Source organism: Physeter macrocephalus, chromosome 16 (assembly GCF_002837175.3).
Source record: "Physeter macrocephalus isolate SW-GA chromosome 16, ASM283717v5, whole genome shotgun sequence".
Taxonomy (NCBI): domain Eukaryota; kingdom Metazoa; phylum Chordata; class Mammalia; order Artiodactyla; family Physeteridae; genus Physeter; species Physeter macrocephalus.
The window spans coordinates 80,700,051-80,723,421 of record NC_041229.1 but is presented as its reverse complement, the minus strand read 5'-3'; the positions used below and the strand labels follow the sequence as shown (position 1 = coordinate 80,723,421).

The window sequence follows — 23,371 nt, the reverse complement described above, 5'->3', positions numbered from 1 at the left end:
AAAAAAAAAAAAAAAAAAAAGAGGTAATGAGAAGAGTGACATTATTACGTATTTTTGCAAATTTCTTTAATGGCTAGCTTTTCCTCAAAATGTCAACTTACCTTTTATAAAAGATAATAAGGAAGTAGAACTTAATCTCCTAAAGAGAGTAGGTCTTTGATCAAGTTCAAATGTAGCTCCTGCTCCTTTTTTCATTTTTTTTCATTTTTATTTTCATTTTTCATTTTTTTCATAGGATTTGTTCATCCCTACTTCCAAAACCAGCTGCAAGTGCTTGTTCTAATCTTTGGGGATCTGTTGTCTCAGGTCCAGCTATCACATCTGATGATTATTGAGTTTAGTGTCTTTTGGCAAATAGTCCAAAGAGGTCAAGCTATTCTGGCCCACAGTGCCCATGATAGTGTGCAAGACCCTTGGGGTAAAAAACCAGAAGGCCAGTTTTGATCTCAATTCATGTGTAGGTAAAACACCAAAAATATTTGGACTATCCATTATGTGTCCTGAACCAACCATCAGGTGAGATCAGATGTTTATGACACCTGGATATAAGCTCTATTTTCTTTCATTGGCAACAGCCAATCTAAAGGCCTTGTAGACAAAGCCACAACAATAGAATACTTTACTTATTCACATCTTTCAAACTGAATGAAAGACAAGAGCAGGACATGTATCTGCTTTGTTTTGAATAAGGAAATCATGGGATTTATCAGACCTCACATGAACTTTTCAAATGCAACATTTAAAGGAATGTATTTTGGCAAAAAAAAAAAGTGATAGTCTTCAATTTGGCCATTGTATTTCTTAAAGTCATAAACTCTCAACATGTAATTTTATAAAAATGACTCACAACTCGACTTCCTGTTTTCCTGCAAGCAGTAGTATTGTGAGATTTCAAAGGGGAAATAGCTTTAAGTACAAAAGTATAGCCTAATTTAATAGACAACAATAGCACACTTAAAAGGAAATATACTACTGTACTAATATCACATACATCACGTATCATAAAAGGTTGACTATTAAATGCATTATTTTTCAGGCCACTTGCAAAAGAGATCATAGACTCGCAATGTTGAAAACTCGCCGCTGCTACCTGGAGAAGAAAAAGGAAGAGGAACTGAAGCAATTTGATGAGAATACTAATTGGCTCCATCGTGTGGAAACTGAAATGGGACTCTTAGGTCAAAATGGTCATATTCCAAAGGTACATATGTGTTTGTATATTCAGATTTATTTTCTAAGAACTGAGCTCCTTAAACCCATTGTCTTTGTTGTTGAGTAAATATCTTTCATAAGAAACTTTTGGTCCATCTCCCGGAGATTTGACTCATTTTACTGTTTTTAACTGAATATACCTTCTGCCTCCCTGATTACCTACTAGATTTGCCTTTCTTATACTTTCAGAAGAGTAAAGTTACTTTTAAATGTTATTCTTAAGTGATTGCATCCTTTTATGAGGAGCTCTTAAGTTAGAATGAAGTAATTCTATTTCAGACTGTACTTGAGGTTTCATCATGTAGGTAATTTAAGTTTGTTTTAATACTTGATATTTTGTGCAAAAATAGTTTTAAATGTGGTCAGCATTATTTGTATTATAGCTAAAGAAAGCCAATTTGAAAGCTGTATGCATTTATGTTTATGTACTAAACTGAAGATATTCCACCTAGAATGGCAAAAGTTTATATTTATAAAGAGTAGCGATGGGTAATGATGGTTAATGGCTGAATCAGATCAGAATTGTGTTCAGCTACAATGTTACAGATCGTTTTCTCCCTTAACAATAGTAAGCTATGGAAGTATGCAGTTCATTCCTAATACAGTACCTCCCAAATGTCTTCAGTGTCATCATTATACTTTTCTTTTCATAGTTGTGATAACACTATTCCATCTTTAGTCTTGAGTTCACCCTTAGGCCAGAAGAAGAGGAATGAAAGAAAGGGGAGAGAGATATCTGTATTGGGAAAGCAAAAACTTTTCCTGAAATCCCTAACAGACATATCTGAATTGACTAGAATTGTCATGTGGCTATCCCTAGATACAGGGGAATCTGGAAGGGTGAGTGTTTTGCTGGACATATTATCATCCTGAACAAAATTAGAGTTCTCTTAATAAGAAAGAAGGGGAAAATTAATATGGAATAAGCAGCTAGCAAACAAACTGCTACAAAGTAACTAATTTTGATCTCTAAATACCTAATACTTTAAAAGAACAACTTTTTTATACTCTTTTTTTAAAGGAAGAGTATCTAAAGTCTTTAATTTGATGATGCTCTTCTGAAAGTCTATATTATGTATCAGCTCTGAAATCTTAAAATTTCTAGAAAAGCATTAAACTGAAAATAAATACAGGTGAAATGGAGTATAAAATATTCAGTACAAATGAATGCAGCTAGTGATCGTTAATATTCAAAGATATCAATTTTTTGTTATAATTTAAAGATATTAGCCAATGCATCATGACTAGGGAAATCGATATAAATGTCCATCCATCCTTTTAACACTGAAGCTCAGACTGAAGGGAGAGGAGACTAGCAGGAGTAGTGAATGATGACAGTTCAAGGTAGTAAAATTGGAGCAGTGAGCAGCAGATAGCTTGTTTCCTAAGAAGACAGCCAAAGGTAAATAGAGACTGAATAGTTCTTTAGTGTGGATATTCTTTGAGGGCCAACCAACAGTTTAATCGACAATCAGCAATCCTAGAAGTCTTCACAATATCTTGATGAAAGTATGCCAGCCAGGTAGTTCAGTAGATTGAGAATTAAATGTAGTACAAAGCATACTTTAATGAGATTTTATAACTTAACTTAATTGACAAAGCACTTTAGAATATTCCCTATAGCGAGAATGTAAATATTGGAAAGAGGATAGACACTGGAGTTGAAGTGGTTGGTAATTCCATTAGTTGATAGTTGTGTTGAATACTAACTCTAACACTAACCATATAACTTTGGGCAAGTTGTTTAACTTCACTGTCTTAACTTCTCATCTTTAAAATACATTTAAGGCATTATGAACTTAAATAAAATGCTGTATGCAAAGGCCTAGCACCACTTAATACATAATGAGTGGTTGATAAATAATAGTTTAATATTCTAAGCCACAACATCATAGACATCAATAGCCAAAGAAAGGTGTGCACAAAAAGAACACAGCAGCATTAGCTGTATTATAAAATACGTTTGCTATTTCTCCTCCAGAACAGTGTTTCTGACCTTTTTGGGTCATAGATGCCTTTGAGAATCTGATTAAAGAGCTATATATAGATCTTCTCCTAGATGGACGATTGGGGGAGGGGTCGCATTCATACAATTTTACTCTTTTTTTTTTTGGTCATTTTTTCCATTAATACAACATTAAGAATATATGCTCTAGAAGAAAACTAAAGCGCACTTATTTTAAAATGCCATATTCCTTTTAAGATTACGTAATGGACATATTTACATGACTTAAAAGGAAAAAGCAAAAAAAAACAGTGGTTAATCAGTAAACTATAATAGGGATTAACTAGGCTTTCAAACGGTAACATCTGAAATTCCATGCTTGATCTGAGAATCTAAAGCTGTAGAGGCTGATCATAGAATGCAACAGCCTCCATCAAAGTACCTGTCAGGGTCCCCAAGCCACAGACTGGATATGTTTTCAGAGAAAACAGCTGATAGCCTGGCCAAATGAGTGTTTCTCACTCGGTGCGCAAGAGCTGTTTCTCTTGAAAAGGTAGCAGATGTTGAATGTTTATAGTAGTTTTTGGTTTGTTTCACTTATATTTGTCATGTTTCACTTATTTGTTAGAGACTATGTATATCTAAAGAAGTCTTATTCTCAAGATGATCATTGTCAAAATGACATAAAATAACAAGTATTTTGATTAGTTTTCTTTACTATTACTTACGGCCATGATGTTCTAATAGAATATTTAGCCATTCTAGTGAGCAAAAACTTTCTCATGAAGGGTCTAAAAAATGTTTTTGGCATATGGTAAAATATAACATAAAATTTACCAGTTTTAGGTGTACAGTTCAAGTGGCATTATATTCATAAAAAGAATTAATATATATAGATATACGTTTTAAAATGTTATTTTCATCTCTCAATAGCCTTGCTTAATTTACATTATACTTATAATCTAGTACATTTGTGTAATCAACAGTCTAAAATATAGCAACTCCAGCTAGAGGAGTACTTAAGAACTTTTTAATATTAAAAGAAGCAAAAAAATCAATTGTAGATATTTACTAGTTTGACTTTGTTTTCCCATATTTATCTTAAGCTCCCAGTTTTTAAAATGGTACAGTATTCTTTTTAGTAGTATTATTATTGCTATTTTTTTTTTTGGCTACTTAGTAGCATTTATAAAGTTAATATTGTTCAGGTTATTTTCAATAAATTTAAATTCTTTCACCACGGTCAAATCTAATTTTTCTAATAATCTGTCTTCTATAACTCTTTTAAACAGGACTTTTCACACCTGAATATGAATCTGGAATTGATTTTTAAATTATTGTTTTTTAATGCATTTTATTATGAATAATTTGGAAAAATTAAAATTAAAGCTGTTTCCATTCCCATCACCCTAATCCCACTCTCAATTTTTTTTCCTGTGGATATTTTCACAGCTGAAACAGTTATCTACGTGTAAGCCATTATTTCTTACATAAACAAACTGAGACATAACTTTGTGAAAAGATTTATCCACAGTTGTACAACTCTGGACAGAGATCCGGTACTGTGACTTTCAAATTGCTGCCCTTTTTTCTATACCCTCCTGCATTATCTACCTCTTAACCTCTCAAATTTATCCACTTCTCTGTATCTCCCCTGCCACTACCCTAATTCAGACTCCCAGCCCCCATTATTGGACTGCTACATTTGACCTTTATGCTTCCATTCGTATTCTACTGCAATTCATTCTCTCTACTGCAAGCAAAATGAGCTTTCTAAAAGGTAACTCCGATCATATCACTCTTCAGTACTTTCTCCCTAATATAAACTCTATTAAGATTTCCCAGGTCTGGCATGGCACCTGAAGACCTTTCACGTTTTATATATTACCTCTCATTATATTCTTACTTCAGCTATTGCTAACCTCCCCGTAGCTCTTATAATAGGCTATGCGCTTCCAATCAGATTCAGTCATTAGTGTATCTAAACAAGAATAAGATTCAAATTGTAAACTTGGTTTTTCAAAGACAACAAACTAGCCAAGAACTATTATTGACTAAAATAATTATACAATCAAGGCTTGTCTCTTTAAGAGTGGTGCAAGAAGATAAAACAGTAAGATTAATATGGGCTTCCCTGGTGGCGCAGTGGTCGAGAGTCCGCCTGCCGATGCAGGGGACACGGGTTCGTGCCCCTGTCCGGGAAGATCCCACATGCCGCAGAGCGGCTGGGCCCGTGAGCCATGGGCGCTGAGCCTGCGCGTCCGGAGCCTGTGCTCCGCAACGGGAGTGACCACAACAGTGAGAGGCCCGCATACCGCAAAAAAAAAAAAAAAATAGATTAACAGAGGGAGTAAATAAAGAAGGTTTTTTTGTTTTTTTTTTTAAGAGAAAAGGTGGTGCTCGCTTCGGCAGCACATATACTAAAATTGGAACGATACAGAGAAGATTAGCATGGCCCCTGCACAAGGATGACACGCAAATTCGTGAAGCGTTCCATATTTTTATATGTATAACATATGTATGTACATATGTATACATATGTACATATGTATATGTATAACTGATTCACTTTGTTGTAAAGCAGAAACTAACACACCATTGTAAAGCAATTATACTCCAATAAAGATGTTAAAAAAAAAAAGAGAGAGAAAAGGTGGAATATTTGACAAACATGTTCATACTGTTAGGGTCATTGAATTTTTTGACTGGAAAAGACTAAAGAGATCATCTAGGCAAGCTCTTAAATTTTAGTCAAGTAAACTGATCTCCATAAAGACCATATTTTGGGCTCCAGGTAGCATTTGTGTCATAGTTGAGACATCTCTAAAATCACCTGATTCATAGGCCAGTGCTCTAACCGTATCATCCTGACTCCCTAAAGAGTGTTTGCTCTAAAATACTTGCTGTATTTCTTGAAATATAATTATGAATCATGTGAATAAACAACCCCCAACTTTACTATATCTCAGACACATAGAATTACATTGTTTCCCTGTCATAGTGCCCACCACTGGCTTAGGAAGTATTACAAAAAAGAAGAAGAAAAAAAATAACTTTAAGCTTACAGAGAATCAGTGGCCAACTGCAGGTTGGGAAGGAGTATTGAAAACCTAAAATGGATTTTGGGAATTATCTGTAGGAAGTTTCCAGGCACAGCTCCCCTGCTTATAGGATTTTTATCTCAGCCCCTTACAATGTCCAAAATATTTCACTCCGTTTTATTTTATTAACTAAAATTTTTCCAGTTTAAGATTCTGAGAATGCTACTGGATTATTACCATTCATACTTTAGTGTATCCATTTAGCTGACGTTTTCCATACTTAAGGTTTAGTAGATTTGAGAAAAGATAAGTAATTTTAGGTGGTAGATTAGAGAACATTTGGGCATATGCACATAAGGGAGCCTACAAAAACTTTTACACTTTTGGCCTAGAATGAAGCTTATACCAAGACTGGGTGAAGGTAAGAATTTTTTTTTTTTTTTTTTTTTTTTGGCCACAGCTCGCGGCATGTGGGATCTTAACTCCCCAACCAGGGATCAAACCTATGCCCCCTGCTGTGGAAGCATAGAGCCCTAACCACTGGACTGCCAGGGAATTCCCCAAGAGATTTTTATTGTATGAAACTTTTATTGTATTGGCATAGCTCCTGTCCTGGTGGTGTACCTTACATTCTAATATGGAGAATCTATGAACAAATAAATAAATGGACTTGTTACTAATCAATGCTATGGCAGAAACTATCGGGGTGGAGAATGTCCATCTTTAAATGTAAAGCTTAGGGAAAGCCTCCCTAAAGAAGTGACATTTAAGCAAAAACGGGCCATATTCATGTACTTTCAAAGGATTATGAACAAGTTGGGTAGACCAAGAAACTGTCACTATAGTAAAATTTGTTCTGAGTTCCTGATGTTCAGTTTCTGAGGAAATTTGAAACTTTTAAGTCATAGACCACGTGTACCAGAACACTTGTTTTTCAAATTGTTCCTAAACATACCACTTCATATTTTTAAGAATTAAAACTATTGACACCAATATAAAACAAGTTTTATTAAAATTGATTTAATTCTAATATTTTTAAATGAATCTGAGGTATAGTTTGTATTGTTTTCCCCAGGAACTCAATAAAGAACTTCATTACCACCATTTACACCTCCAGAACAAAGATTTGAAAGCACAAATTAAACATATGATGGATCTAGCTTGTCTTCAAGAACAGCAACACAGGCAGACGGAGGCGTAAGTACATGGATTTACCTGTTCTAAAAATTTTAATACTATAGACCTAAGGAACCTGAAGCATAGAAGTTTAGTTTTCCATTGCCAGAAAATTTAATTTTATCCAGTACAAGGTACATATTTTTTTTTAAGTGTCTGCCAGCATCAGAAATCATGCAGAGTTAGAAAACATCGAGAAAGTATAAAGGATGTTGTTCTTCTCCTCTAATTTTTTATAGTGCTTTATAATTTTGAAAACATTTTTTAATTTATTATTTTTATGTAATATATGTCATGTAATACAAAATTTCAAAGATGCCTCTATAGTGAAAAAGAGTCTGTCTTCTACCTGTCCTCTAGCCATCCTTGTCCCCTCCGAGAAACGACTACTATTAATACCAACTGAATTTTTAAGTAGACAGTTTTTAAGCATTCATAATTCCAGAATGATTTTTTGCTATCATTAAAATGAAGTTATTAAAAGTGTATATTTTTTAACATCATGTCCCAAGTTTTAAGTGATGCTATAGTAGCTCTTTCATGCTCTCTCTACTAACTCAGTAGTAAAACCTTTTAATTTTTGAAACGTAATAGTAAAAAAGTATAACTTGATCTTTATTTTTATTACCTTGGATATGTCAGTCAACTCCTTAGGTGTCACTTTCATGCTCTGTAAAAATGAGAAATTTATTTCTCTAAGGGCTTTCTGCCAATCTAAAATTCTACTGGAGTTCTTCTAGTGTTCTCAAATAACTGGTAATTAATTTTCCATACTTTTGATTTAAAGGAAATTATATTAGCATAGTTATTTTTTAAAAGAAGAAGAAAAAGGGAAGGAAAAACTTTAGGGAAATATTATCCTGTGGATAGAAGCTCACCCTGCTCTCCCCATACTTTCTATATTTATACCTAGAGCATACATTGAACATTCATTTACTTGTACTCACACCACCTGCAAGAGTTAAAGTTATCAAAGAAACATTAATTTATTTTGACCATACTGTATTTGATATACCATACAAATAGATTAATATATTTAAGACACATTTTTGCCTCAAAATGGGCAAAAAGATTTCTAACTTTGAAAATTGGTGAACCAAAGCATTACAGAGGCAATACAATATAGTAGAAAGCGTATGAGTTTTAGAGTTGGTCTTGAATTCTAGTTTATATGAGCACTATAACCTTGCATAAATTATTTTACCTCACTAACCCTTAGTTTTCTTATATGTTAAATTATCATACTTTCCTTATAACAATTTTAAAAAGATTAAATGACAAAAAATAATGGATGTGATGTACTGTCTTAGTCTGAGCTTACAGAGTGGAAACAAACCAAAAAAAAGATTTAGTATATATTCAGAGTGCTGAAAGAAAAAAATTTTCAACCAAGAAGACTACCTAGCAAAGTTATCATTCAGAATTGAAGAAGAAATAAAAGAGTTTTCCAGACAAGCAAGAGCTAAAGGAGTTCATCAGTCACTTATAAAGCTAATATGAAGGTTAAAAGAAGAAAGTAGTAAAAATAACTAACTACAATAATTCCTTAAGGCATACGCAAGATAAAAAGATATAAAATATAATGTCAAAAACGTAAAATGTGATGGGGAATGAAAACGTAGACCTTCAGAATGCATTCGAACTTAAGTGGCTACCAGCTTTAAATAGACTGTTATAAATTTGTTGTTATATGTAAGCCTCATGGAAACTTCCAAGCAAAAACCTATAGTAGATACACAAAAGATAATAAGAAAGGAATTAAGCATGCCACTAAAGACAGTCATCAAACCACAAAGGAAGAGAACAAGAGAAGAAAGGAACGGAGTAACTACCAAACAGCCAAAAAAGAATTAATAAAATGGCAGTAAGTACATACCTGTTAATAATTACTTTACATGTAAATGTACTAAATGCTCCAATCGAAAGACAGAGTGTCTGAATGGATATAAAAACAAGCCCCATCTATATGCTGCCTACAAGAGACTCATTTCATACATAAAGACAATTCACAGACTGAAAGTTAAGGGATGGAAAAAGGTATCCCATGCAATGGAAACCAAAAGAAAGCTGGGGTAGCTGTACTTATATCAGACAAAATAGGTTTTAAAACAAAGACTGTAATAAGAGACAAAGTTCGGCATTACATAATGATAAAGGAGGTCAGTCCAACAAGAGGATATAACATTTGTAAATATTTATGCACCTGACATAAGAGAACCTAAATATATAAAGCAAATATTAATAGACATAATGAGAAATAGACAGCAATACAGTAAGAATAAGGGACTTTAATACCCCACTCACATCAATGGATGGGTCATCCAGACAGAAAATCAATAAGGAAACATCTTCCTTAAACAACATGTTACACTAGACAAACTTTACAGATATATACAGAACATTCCATACAAAAGCCACTGAATATACATTCTTCTAAACTGCACATGTGACATTCTCCAGGATAGATCATATCTTAGGCCACAAAATAAGTCTTAACAGATCTAAGAAAATTGAAATCATTTTAAGCATATTTTCTGACCACAGTGGTATAAAACTAGAAATGATTCCAAAAAGAAAACTGGAAAATTTACAAATAAGTGATTAAACAACATGCTACTGAACAACCAGTTCATCAAAGAAGAAATCAAAAGCAAAATCAGAAACTAGACAAACAGAAAAATAAGAATAAAGCCCAAAGTTAGTAGTAGGAAGGAAATAGCACAGATTGGAACAGAAATAAGTGAAATAGAGACTAAAATACAATAGAAAAGATCAAAGAAACCAAGAGCTGCTTCTTTGAAAAGATAAAGTTGACAAACCTTTATCTAGACTCATGGAGAAAAACAGAGAGAAGGCTCAGATAATTAAAATCAGAAGTGAAAGTGGAGATGTTACAACTGATACTACACAAATACAAAGTATCCTTAGAGACTACTACAATTATATAGCAACAAATTGGACAACCTAGAAATGGATAAATTGCTAGAAATATAAAACCTGCCAAGACTGAATCATGAAGAAATAAGAAATCTGAACAGACCAATTACTGGTAAGGAGATTGGATTAGTACTAAAAACCTTCCTACAAGCAACAGTTCAGGACCAGATGGCTTTACTGGCTAATTCTATCAAACATTCAAACAAAAGTTAATACCAATTCTTCTCAAACTCTTTCAATTAAAAAATAGAAGAGGAGGGAACACTTCCAAACTCATTTATAGGCTAGCATTACCCTGACACCAAAGCCAGACAAGGATAGAACAAGAGAAGAAAATTTCAGGCCAATATCCCTGATGAACATAGATGCAAAAATCGTCAACAAAATATTAGCAAACCAAATTGACCAATACAATACTTTAAAAGGATCATACACCACAATCAAGTGGGGTTTATTCCAGAGATGCAAGGATGGTTCAGCATCTGCAAATCAATCAGTGTGATAACAAAATGAAGGATAAGGATGATCATGTGATCATCTCAATAGATGCAGAAAAAGCATGTGACAAAATTTAATATCCATTTATGATTAAACTTGCAACAAAGTGATTATAGAGGGAACATTCCTCAACATAATAAAGACCATATATGACATGCCAACAGCTAACATCATACTCAGTGGTGAAAAGCTGAAAAGCTTTTCCTCTAAGATCAGGAAGAAGACAAAGATGCCCACTCTTGCCACTTTTATTCAACATGTACACACTACTATATATAAAATAGATAACTAATAAGAACCTACTGTATATCACAGGGAACTCTGCTCAATATTCTGTAATGACCTACATGGGAAAAGAATCTAAAAAATAGTGGATATATGTATGTGTAAAACTCATTCACTTTGCTGTACAGCAGAAACTAACACAACATTGTAAATCAACTATACCCTAATAAAAATTATCTTAAAAAAAAAACAACATGGTATTAGAAGTCCCAGCCACAGCAGTCAGACAAGAAAAAGAAATAAAAGGCATCTAAATTCAAAAGGAAGGAGTAAAACTGTCACTTTTGCCAATGACATGATATTATATACAGAAAACTCTGAAGACACAACCAGAAAACTATTAGAATAAACAAATTCAGTAAAGTTGCAGCATACAAAAATCAATATACAGAAATCTGTTGTGTTTCTATACACTAATAACAAACTATCCAAAAGGAAATTGAGAAAACAATTCCATTTACAATTGCACCAAAAAGAATAAAATACCTAGGAATAAATTTAACCAAGGAGGGGAAAGACCTGTACACTGAAAACTATAAGACATTCATGAAAGAAATTGAAGAAGACACAAATAAATGGAAATATACTCCATGCTTATGGATTGGAAGAATTAGTATTGTTACAATGTCCATTCTCCCCAAAGCAATCTACAGATTTAGAACAATCCCTATCAATACTCAATGGCATTTTTCACAGAACTAGAACAAACAATTCTAAAATTTGTGTGGAACCACAAAAGACTCCAAAGAACCAAAGCATTCTTGAGAAAGACAAAGTGTGAGGGACCACACTCCCAATTTAAAACTACACTACAAAGCAATAGTAATCAAAACAGTATAGTACTGGCACAAAAGCAGACACATAGATCAATGGAACAGAATAGAGAGCCCAGAAATAATCCCATGCATATATGGTCAATTAATTTACAACAAAGGTGCCAAGAATATACAATAGGGAATGGATAGTCTCTTCAATAAAAGGTGCTGGGAAAAGTGCACAGCAACAAGCCAAAGAATATCTTACACCATACACAAAATTGTATTAACTCAAAATGGATTAAAAACTTGTACGTAAGATCTGAAGCCATAAAACCCTGAGTAGAAAACATAGGCAGGTAAAAATATCTGTCATATAATACAGCAGTTCCACTTCTGGGTATTTATCCAAAGAAAATGAAAACACTAACAAAAAATAAAGTACACCTGTGTTCATTGCTGCAAAAAACAAAAACAAAACCCAAGTTTATAGATAAAGAGAACAGATTATACAGGTTGGTGGTGGGGTGTTGGGGGCAGGGATGGGGAATTGGTCAAGGGAGTCACAAAGTACAAACTTCCAATTATTAAGTAAATCATGGAGATGTAATGTACAGCATGGCAACTATGGTTAATAATACTGTACTGCATATTTGAAAGTTGCCAAGAAAGTAGATCTTAAAAGTTCTCATCAGAAGAAAAAGAATTCTGTGACAGATATTAACTAGACTTATTGTGATGATCATTTTGCAATGTATACCAATATCGAGTCCAAAAACTTAAAAATAAATGAATGAATGCATAAATACATACATACATGCACACATACATACATAAATAACGTATGTCCTGGGCCCCTGAGACCACCTCCATGTTTGATAATTTACTAGGATGACTCACAGAACCCATCGTATAGTTGACTCCATGGTTATGATTTATTAGAGTGAAAGCATACAAAACAAAATCAGCAAAAGGCAAAGGTAAATGGGGCAAAGAACAAAGGAAACCAGTTAGTTGTAAGCTTTCAAGTGTCCTCATCCAGTGGACCCACACAGTTGTGCTTAAGTTCTCCAGAAGAAAGTTGTAATGACCCATGTGAAATGATGTCTACTTTGGAATCTCGTTAGGCTGACACTTAGTGTCCTGGATTTTTATTGGGAGCTGGTTGAATAGGCGCCCTGTGCCTAGCAGGGTGAATCAAAATTCTAGACTTTCCAAAAGGAAAGCAGTTGTAAATAATTGTTTTTATTGACTTTCTGATTAATGATTTTTCCCTACAGTTGTTACCTACTTGGCTTAAATGGCGTACTCCCCACTATCACCAAAAAGAAAAATGCCACAGACTATTTATTTGTACTGCTATCTAAATATTTAAGATTCTTAGATAATAAAGCAATTATTTCCTTAAGTGTTAAATTTAGTGCCTATTCTTTTCCCATTGCCCTATTCCTACTTCAGATGGTTCTGTTCTTCTGGGTGTTATGAGTCAGCTGGAACACCAGGACTAAGTCATTTCAAGATTATTCATGTTGTTTGATGTCTTCGTTGATATAAAAGTTAGGAACCACTTATAACTTTTTAATTCTGGCATTTCTTCAGTGAACACTCTTCATGGAGATCTAATACATAAAAAGATGCATTTAGTACTGCTCTGATTGACAGCAATAGGCGAGATTTTGAATCAGAGCCAAGAATCCAATGCCCCATCATTTTCCTGTACCCACCATACTTTTCCACAATTTTTCCTTTAAATGGCTTTGAAAGCTATTGCTTTAGCTCATGAAGAGCTAACTTCAAGGAAAGTTGACTTTTGTTCATTTGTTATTTTTTAAATCTTATATACCTAAGTTGAGCTTCATCATTTGACAGTGTATTAATATTTCATTTCAATCTCATACTATTTAATAACAATAACAATATTTTTGATTTGTAAATCACATTATGCTTTGCATAGTTCTGAAAGCAATCTCCTATTGAAAGTAGTGGCTGTCCAGTTGTACCCCACATTATAGAGGAGAAACCTCAGGTAGTGCCTTATCCAAGGTCATAGAAGCAAGTGAAGACTCGCTGAGACTACAGCCTGGTGCTTGTAATTCCCATCCAACATTCTTTCCAATCTATACTTAATGTATTAAGAATATTTGAGGTATTTGATTGAAATATTCTAAAGGAAAATATGTACAGGGAACCATTTTAATCAAATGCTATTACTTTGGATGTTATATAGAACCATAATAATGTATTTAAAATTTAGTATTTATCTCTCTTTTCTTGTCACCTTCTGTATGCAGAGTATTGAATGCTTTACTTCCAGCCCTAAGAAAACAGTATTGTGCATTAAAAGAATCTGGCCTGTTAAATACTACTTTTGAGTCTGACTTCAGAGAAATTGAACATTTGGTAGAGAGGAAGAAAGTGGTGGTTTGGGCTGACCAAACTACTGAACATGCAAAGCAAAATGATCTACCAGGGGTTTCTATTCTTATGACCTTTCCACAACTTGGACCAGTTCAGTCTTCTCCTTGTTGTAAGTACAGCTTTTATTTCATTAAGTAAATAAACATTATTTCTAAGGAGTAGCCTCTGTTATAATATCAATCAACAGAACAGTTAATTTTTTAGTAGGTTTGCTATTTTGTGAAAATGGGAGAATTAACTTCAGAATCATTTCAATTAACCAGTATCTTTCAAAGGTATAAGAATAAGTATGCTTGATGTTCTAAATAATTCTAGCAGTGAAGTTATTTTATTTTACCTTTTTTGATAAGATAATTTTACTTCCACCCTTCTTTAAAATTTAACCTCTATTAAAGACTGAAGATTATAATTAAGAATATTATATTCTGTAATACATAACAATCTTGTATGTTCTTAAGATCAACTAATAGTGTAGAATTTACTGTTTTTCTGTTGGCAGATCACTTGATGTCTCTGCTCTCATAAACGTGTGCATGGGACATTTTAATTGAAAAACTAACATATAATCTTGGTTTTAAAATATTCAGATTCTATAGCAGTAGAGTGCCCTCTTCAACTTTTCCCAGAACCTCAATCTTCTGTGCTATCTTAGAGATAAATGCCTATTAACAGTTTGGTTATCATTACAGTGTGTGTATAATATTTGTATTAGATAATTAACTCATTAGCTTTTTGTTACATTTCACATGAATGCTAGCATATTGTATATATATTAAACTACAACTTTTTTTATTTGTTTAGTTTATTTGAACAGTTTTAGGGTACATACATAAAGAATCTAGCATTGTTTTTAATAGTTGTGAGAATTGATGTACCATCATTTACTTAACCATTGTTCTGTTGGTGAACAGTGCATGTCAGAGAGCATGCCCATATACAGTAGTCCTCCCTTATCTGCAGTTTCACTTTCCACCATTTCAGTTACTTGCAGTTAAGCTGAGGTCCAAAAATGTTAAATGGAAAATTTCAGAAATAAAAACTTTATAAGTTTTAAATTGCACACCATTCTGAGTATCATGATAAAATCTCATGCTGCCCTACTCTGTCCTGCCCAGGATGTGAATCATCTCTTTGTCCATCATATTCTTCCCGTTTGTCATTTAGTAGCCGTCTTGGTTATCAGATCGACTGTCACAGTATTGCAGTGCTTGTGTTTAAGTAACCCTTATTTTACTTAATAATGGCCCCAAAGTGCAAGAGTAGTGATGCTAGCAATTTTGGGTTTGCCATAGAGAAGCCATAAAGAGCTTCCTTTTAAGTGAAAAGGTGAAAATTCTAGACTTAATAAGGAAAGAAAAATAAATCACATGCTGTAGTTGCTAAAATTTATGAGAAGAACGAATATTCTATCCATGAAGTCATGAAGAAGGAAGAAGAAATTCATGTTAGTTTTGCTCTTGGACCTCAAATTGCAAAAGTTATGGTCACAATGCATGGTTAAGTGCTTAGTTCAGATGGAAAAGGCATTAAATTTGTACAAGAAGATATTTTGAGAGAGTGAGTCCACAGTTACAAACTTTCATTACAGTATATTGTTAGAATTGTTCTATTTTATTATTAATTATTGTTGTTAATCTCTTACTGTGCCTAATTTATAAATTACACTTTACCTTAGGTAGATATGTATGGGAAAAAAAAAAAAACCATAGTAAATATATGGTTCAGTGCTATCTGCAGTTTCAGGTATCCACTGGTAGTCTTGGAATGTTTCCCCCCCGTGGATAAGGGGAGACTACTGTATTCCCATGTCTGCATGTGTACCAGTTGCCTAGGAACTAATTTGCCGGGTCAGAGGACACATAATTTTTTTTTTTATTAAAATGATCTGTCAAACTCTCCAAAAATTTTCTTATACAAATGTTTATGAGATTTTACATTTGTTTATGTCTCATCTTTACCTTAACCCAAAGTAATAACAGCAACAATAAATTAATGTATATTCTTTTTAAATTTGCAACTCTTATTTTTAGTGATTTTAATTCTTTGAAGTTTGTGGAGACTTCTTTAAAGCCCAGCATAGAGTTGGTGTAAATGTTTCAATTATGCTTTTAAAGAATATATTAAGTCAGGTCAAATTGGTTGTGTTCTTCAAATCTTGTTCTTACTGACTTATTTTTTAATTCATGTTCTATCATATACTGAGGTGAACTATTAAAAACTTCATCTTTTACTGTGGATTTTTCCATTTATATCAGTCTTCTATTGCAATGCTAAAAAATTAACACAAACATATCAACTTAAAATAACACTGATTTATTATCTCAGAGTTCTGTAGATTGGAAGTCCAGCAGGCTCAGTTGGTTACTCAGCCTCAGGTATCACAGGCTGAAATCGAGGTGTCAGCTAGTTGGGTCTCCTATCTGGAGATTCTGGGGGAGAACGTGCTTCTAAGCTCATGCTGGTTGTTTGCAGAATTCAGTTCTGTGTGGCTGTAGGGCTGAGGTCCCTGTTTTCTTGTTGGCTATTGGCCAGGCAGCTCGAATTCAGAGCAAGTCCAAACTTGCCAAAGTACCTGGCATTGTGCAGGCACTCAGTTTTTAGAGGTCACCCCTATTCCCTAGCATGTCGCCCTCTTCATCACTTCATCTCCTAGCCAACAAAGGCAGGTCAAGTCATTCGCATGCTTCAGATCCTCTTACCTTCCCTTCTGCCTCATCTCTTCTGCCTACAGTTATAGAAAGTTTTTGCTTTTAAGCGCTCATATGATTAGATTGAGCCCATCAGATAATCTAAAATAACCTCCCTATCTTAAATTTCATAACCTCAATTACTTCTGAAGATGTATGTATCTTACTTATTTTCTTGAAGACTCTTTAGCTGGGTATAGAATTCCAGTTTGGTGTTCTTTTATTTGAGCACTTTAAAGATATCATTTCATTATCTCCTGGTTTTTGTTGCTGCTTTTGTAGCCAGCTTTCATTCTAAGTGTTGCTTCTTTGAATATAATCTGACTTCTTGTTTCCTAAAATGTTTTCTCTTTGTCTTTGGGTCTTAGTAGTTTTGCTATATTGTGCCTAAATGTAATTTTATTTCTACCTCTCTTACTTGGGTTCAACAGGACTCTCTGCATTTGTGTCTGCATTATTTTTCAGCAGTTTTGTAAAGTTCTTAACCATTATATCTTCAAATATTGCTTCTGCCACTTTTATTCTCTTCTCTACTTCTGAGACTCCAATTATATTACATGGTACCTTCTTATTGTCTTACCTATGCCTTTTACTCTCTTCTGCTTTTCATTGTTTTTTCTCTTCCTGGAAATTTCTTTTCACATATTCTGTAGTTTCTCTTTTCAGCTGTGTCAAATGGTTCTTAAATCCATCAAGTTCCCTATCTCAGTTATATTTCAATTCCAGAATTTCCATTTGATTCTTTTTTTATAGTTTCCATTTCTTTGCAGAAATTCTCACTGAATACGGTGGGTGAAGTCTGTGCCTGAGAATTCCCAAGCCTAGAACCCACTGCGTCTGTTTCTGTTCTCTTTCTGCTGGATTTCTTTCACGTGCATTTCCTTGAATGCATGCTAATTTTTGTGCATCCCACATGTATTTGCAGAATCGTTTGTAGAAATCCTTTGAGGCTTCTGATAACAATGTCTTCCTCAGAGAGGATTAATATTTGCTTATTCCAGGCTCCTTTTGGCTTTAGCAGTCTAAAATCGTTTCAGTCCAGTTTTAGAGACTGAGATAATTTGAAACTGAACTTCAGCTTCTGCGAGGGCCTGCCTACTCCTAGTTTACCCTGTGGAGTTTAGCTGTGCCCCACCTCAAATTGGGGAGGGTTTAGGAAGAACTCCCTTTGGTAGGCACTAAATTCCGGTTCCTGCATCCCAGTCCTACAAAGCTCTCAACAATGTTACTAAGCTGTTCTGCCACCTCCAGCATCAGCAAATAACCTTAAGGGGAAAATAGCTGTAAATGCAGAGATTACTTTCCTGAGCCTTCAACTTCCTCCTGATACCTGCCTGTAATTCTTCACAATCTTGTTAGTTCTCCTGTGCCTTCAAGCCTTCAAGTTTTTTCTATTTTGTTCAGATTTTTTCTTGCCTTCTGTAGAGAGGTTGCTTTGAATTACCTAGGTCTCTTATTATTAGGTTTCCTATACTATATCTTTACATTAAGATGACAGGCAAGTTGGGGTTATATGTATATTCTTTTTCTCTTAATAAAGCATTATCTTCATCAGAAGTGACCTCGTTGAGATCACTAGAAGGAAAACTTAAGATTTTTTTCAGATTCTCTCATACCTTTGGGGCCTTGATTCTTTATTTATAGTGCATTCAAGATGTTGGAGAGGAAATAGAGTTTTAACACCAAGATTAAGAAATACTGACCACCTGCTATGTGATAATTATCCCTTATTTTAAAATCTGTATTTCACTTACAGTGTAATTGCATAGACTATACTTGTCAACAGTAAAACAAAACATTTATTTGGTTCTGAATTCTTTTTCACAACATATTCAAAAGGAAAGATTATTGAGGTTATGTTACCTTTTATAATCATGAACTTTCTTCTGAAAATGTATCAGAAGGCAGGTTTTGTTTTTATTATGTTTTGTTCTTACTTTATTATTTTAATATTCAAGTGATTTTATAGATTAACTATTTGCTTAGTATGTCTTGTTCATTCCATGAGTTATGTATGTTATATTCATTATGAAGAGAGAGTCAAAGATGAATAACAGGGAAGGGGCATAAAGTGAGTGCATTTATAAATGTTTATTTTTCTTAGTCTTAGAATATTGAAGTAGTTCATTTTAAAAAGTATAAATAGTGAAATTTACACTTGAAGTTCTAAAGACATTAAGCAATAGCCAAATAGCACATATTGCTAAAATTTATCAATAGTCTTAACAAATTTTAGAAGTAAAATTCAACTCAAGCAAAACATGAGTCAAATGTGTCTCATTCATCTTAAGCTTATACATGAGCCACTGACTTTTTTCCTATACTCCTGTAATGTCAAGTGGTTTTGTTGTTAAATTTCAAAATTACTAAATGCTGTGGGGTTTGAATATTTTATTTTTGGTGCTTTAAAAAGTATTTACTAGATCAGCTACATTCTTTGTATTTAAAACACGCACACTTTTTAAAAATCTGATGAGATTAACTGTAATTGATATAATCTGTACTCTATTGTTAGGAATTTAGGATGTTTAATAAATTTTCATTATTATAAATAATAGTGTAGTGAGCAAATATATATATTTATCCTGGTGCTCATGCCTGATTACCCCTATGATACATTCCTAGAAGTGGAATTTCTGGCTCAAGAAATGTGCACTTCTTTAAAAGTTTCTAATATATATTGCTAAGTAACTTCTCCCTCTCCTATATGGTTGTACCAATTTTAACTCCCATGAACAGTGTAAGAAAATGAGCTCCTTGATTCTCCAAGTGGGGAGATTGTTAGTAAAGCAGCTGGAATGGCAAACCCGAGCACCAAGAGATGAAAAATGAGGTGCATTTTAGAAACCTTTCCCGATCACATGGTGTACCATCCTCTCGGTTTCCCATGCATGTTTTAGCTGTAGGAAGATTCCCCTGAACCTGGAGATTTGGGATCCATGGAATGGGTACCACGCAGTATTACTTTAAAGGGTCTGCATTTGCTCACCCAACCTCACCAATCCTCTCAGCCCCAAGAGTGTCCAGCCTTATGTCTCATCCAGATGTGGGTCTAGATGTGGTCAATCCAGGTTGCATCACAGCCCCTGAACGAAGAATTTCTCTCTCTTTCACTGTCTTTGTTTTTTTATTTTTTTGTAATTTATTTTTATAATGGGGTCTAGCTGATTTTCAATGCTGTGTTTATGCCGCTTTACACCCACTTGATTCACGTTGCATCACAGCCCCTGAACGAAGAATTTCTCTCTCTTTCACTGTCTTTGTTTTTTTATTTTTTTGTAATTTATTTTTATAATGGGGTCTAGCTGATTTTCAATGCTGTGTTTATGCCGCTTTACACCCACTTGATTCACTTACTACAAAGAGATATCAATAAATACTTTTTTAAGATTAAAAAAAAAAGAAAAGAAAATTAGCTCCTTTCTCCTTTTAGCTTCACCAGCTGTTGATGTTAAAATATTTTCAATTTTTAGAAATTCATTTTCAAACACACATAGAAATACAAAGAAAACTATAATGAGCCTTATGTACTGTACCTATCACCTAACTTTAAGAATTATCTCATGGCTAGTCTTGAGAACCCCATCTGCTTTCTTCCACCCCATCTATATCTACACTGGATTATTTTGAAGGAAAACTCAGGCAACATATCATTTCTTCCGTTTACATCTTAGTGTCTCTAAAAGAAAACACAATGCCCTTTCCATAACTAATGCCGTCAGTGTTCAAATTTCCTCCATTGTCCTGTAAATGATTTCTTTTTTATAGATTTTTTATATCAGTATACAGACAAGGCCCATACTTTGTCATTGGTTGGGATGTATCTATTAAATCCTTTTAAATCTGGGGTTCTCTCTCCCTCTTTTGCCTTTGCTAATTACTTATTGATTCTTTGCCACTTTAATAGTCATAAATATTATCTTCTTTCCATTTTTCCTTTGTTTGCTAGTATACTTGAGTGTATTTTTTTCCATCTATTTCAGGATATATTTTCTGTGAATGACCTAGCCATCATTTGAACATTTTTTTTTTCACATAGTCATGCATAGCAAAAATTGTTACTTATTTACAAGAGCTTAAGATATGGATATTTATTCATTCATTCAGTAATATTTATTGAACTTTTACTGTGTGCCAGGCACTTATCTGATGGTAAGGATACATCAAAGTACAAAGGCAGATCATGTAGAGCCTTGTAGGTCATTATAAGAACATAGGCTTTTACTCTGAACTAAACGGAACTATGGCATGATCTAAGCAGAGAAGTAACATATCTTAGTCATGTTTTTATAAGATCCCTCTGGTTTCTGTGTTGAGAATAAATTGTCATATGGCAAGGGTTAAAACTTAAGACACCACTGCAATAACCCAAGTAAAAGATGGTGGTAGCTCGACCAGGTTGGTAGCAGTGGAGTTGGTGAGAAGTGGTCAGATTCTAATATATTTTGAAGGTAGAGCCAGCAGGATTTCCTGACAAATTGGATGTGGGGTGTGAGAGAAAGAAAGGGCAAAGTTGACTAAGATTTCTGAACTCCGCAACTGAAAGAATCCAGTCACCTTAAAAGAGATGGTAAAGCAGGTTTATAGGGTAGAGGTGACAGAAGATTAGGAGTTCAATTTGGAACATTTTAAATTTGTCTAAGATACATCCAAGTGGAGATATCATGTAAGCAGTTGGATATAAGAATCTGGAGTTTAGAAGTCTGAACTGAAAGATAAATTTGAGAATTGTTAACATTTAGATGATATTTAAAGCCATAGGACTAGATGAGATCATCAAAGGATATTAACTCTTTCCTGTAAGATACATGTTGCAAGTATATTCTTCAAGTTTATCATTTACTGTTAACTTTGTTTGAGATGTCCTTTTTAATACTGAAATTTTAAACTTTTATCTAATAAAATAGCTTCATTTGTTTTTTTCTCCCCCTGCCTTTGGAATTATTCCTCAAAAGCCCTTTTCACCCATAAGTTTTTTATTTTTTGCTTCCATTTACTCCAAATTTATTTTGACATAAGATATCAGGCAAGACTCTAACTTAATTTTTTTCCAAAGAGCTAGTCATTCTTGTATAATATATTGACAGTCTATCCTTATGGCACCATTAATTTACATACAGTAAGTAGTCAGAGGTAATTCTGTTTATTGGATTTTTATCTTATTCTTTTGCCTATTTGTCTATCCTAGAGCTAGTAACTATTATTTTAAAAACTAATAGTTTATAGTATTTTTTGACATATAGCAGTGCTGGTCCCCCTTTTTTATTCTTTGTTTTTAAAGTGTCCCTGACTAAGAAATGTCTGTCAGAATCATTTTTTTCTGATTCCAAGGAAGTAAAATCTTTTTAAAAAATTTGTAAATTAATTTTGTCTTCACATTTTCCTACTGTCAAATCTTCTCACTCTAGAATAGTTTGCCTCTCCATATGCATACCCTCTTGTATGTTCCTCAGCAAAATTTTAGAATTTTCTTCATATATGTCTTATACATTTGTTAATTAAAGATATCCTTAGTTTTTATATTTTTTTTATATGGACTAATTTTATTTTTCTTATATTAATAAGCCTATATTACTTCTTATTCAAGGAGAAATTAACTTTTTAAATTTTGTTAATTTTAATACTTTACCAATGTCAGTACTTAATTTTGGGATAGGTATTTATTTGACTTAAAATCTTTGCCTCCAAACTACATGTCTGTTGACTTGGAGTAAAACATGCACCTATTTTGGGTCTGGAAAACAGAGAAAGCACTCACTGAGTGCCATGCAGGGTGGGGATGCCGGCAGCAGGGTTTAATTATGGAACTGATAAAATTTCTGACATTAAATGAAAAGTCAAGATTTCCTCATTATCCATCTGGAAACTCACATTTAGTAATATTTCTGTCTCTAACCTTTCCTTTTCTTAAATTTTGCACCCCATGTCAGTGATTTTATCTTAGAGTACAATAAAAGATACTAGTAGAACCAGTTTCTTATAGTACAGATATTCTGATTGAATATAGGGTTCTTATGTAAGTTTGTTTCCCCTGTAATTACTTGAAAACAAAGATGTTTCACTTTATAAAAAAGATCTCTATACTCATTCCTCATATAATAAATATGAAGCAGCAAAATGCTTATAAACTAAATCTTTCATATATCTTCCCATTTGGCAACAAAATTTAATCAGTGCCAGTAGACAATGAAAGTCTTTTTTGAAGCCCTAAATACATTTCGTTTGGCCCTTAGTCGCCTTGTACACAAGGCATTGTTCAGTTATTCACCTGTAACTGCAAATATTACTGTAAATTAAAAGGTTCTTTGCATTGTCTTTTTCTTTTTTCCCATCTTACATAAGCATGAATACTAGGAAAATGAGACTGAGAGGAAAACATGGTATCTGCTATTTCCCACGGAGACAGGTTTCAAAAGG

At 33.6% G+C, this 23,371-nt stretch overlaps 1 protein-coding gene and 1 non-coding gene across 2 annotated transcripts in view; both read left to right on the top strand.

The window, feature by feature from the left end:
* The window catches only part of KIF18A (kinesin family member 18A), an 80,076-nt gene that overhangs the window by 32,889 nt on the left and 23,816 nt on the right, over window positions 1-23,371 (top strand). Inside the window, exons 11-13 of the mRNA XM_007119880.4 lie at window positions 1,037-1,201; window positions 7,274-7,395; window positions 14,141-14,376. Coding sequence (XP_007119942.2) covers window positions 1,037-1,201; window positions 7,274-7,395; window positions 14,141-14,376 — 523 coding nt within the window. The remainder of the gene's footprint in view (window positions 1-1,036; window positions 1,202-7,273; window positions 7,396-14,140; window positions 14,377-23,371) is intronic.
* LOC112063655 (U6 spliceosomal RNA) lies at window positions 5,554-5,660 on the top strand. The gene has a single exon (XR_002891097.1). It is a non-coding gene; the product is annotated as a U6 spliceosomal RNA (small nuclear RNA).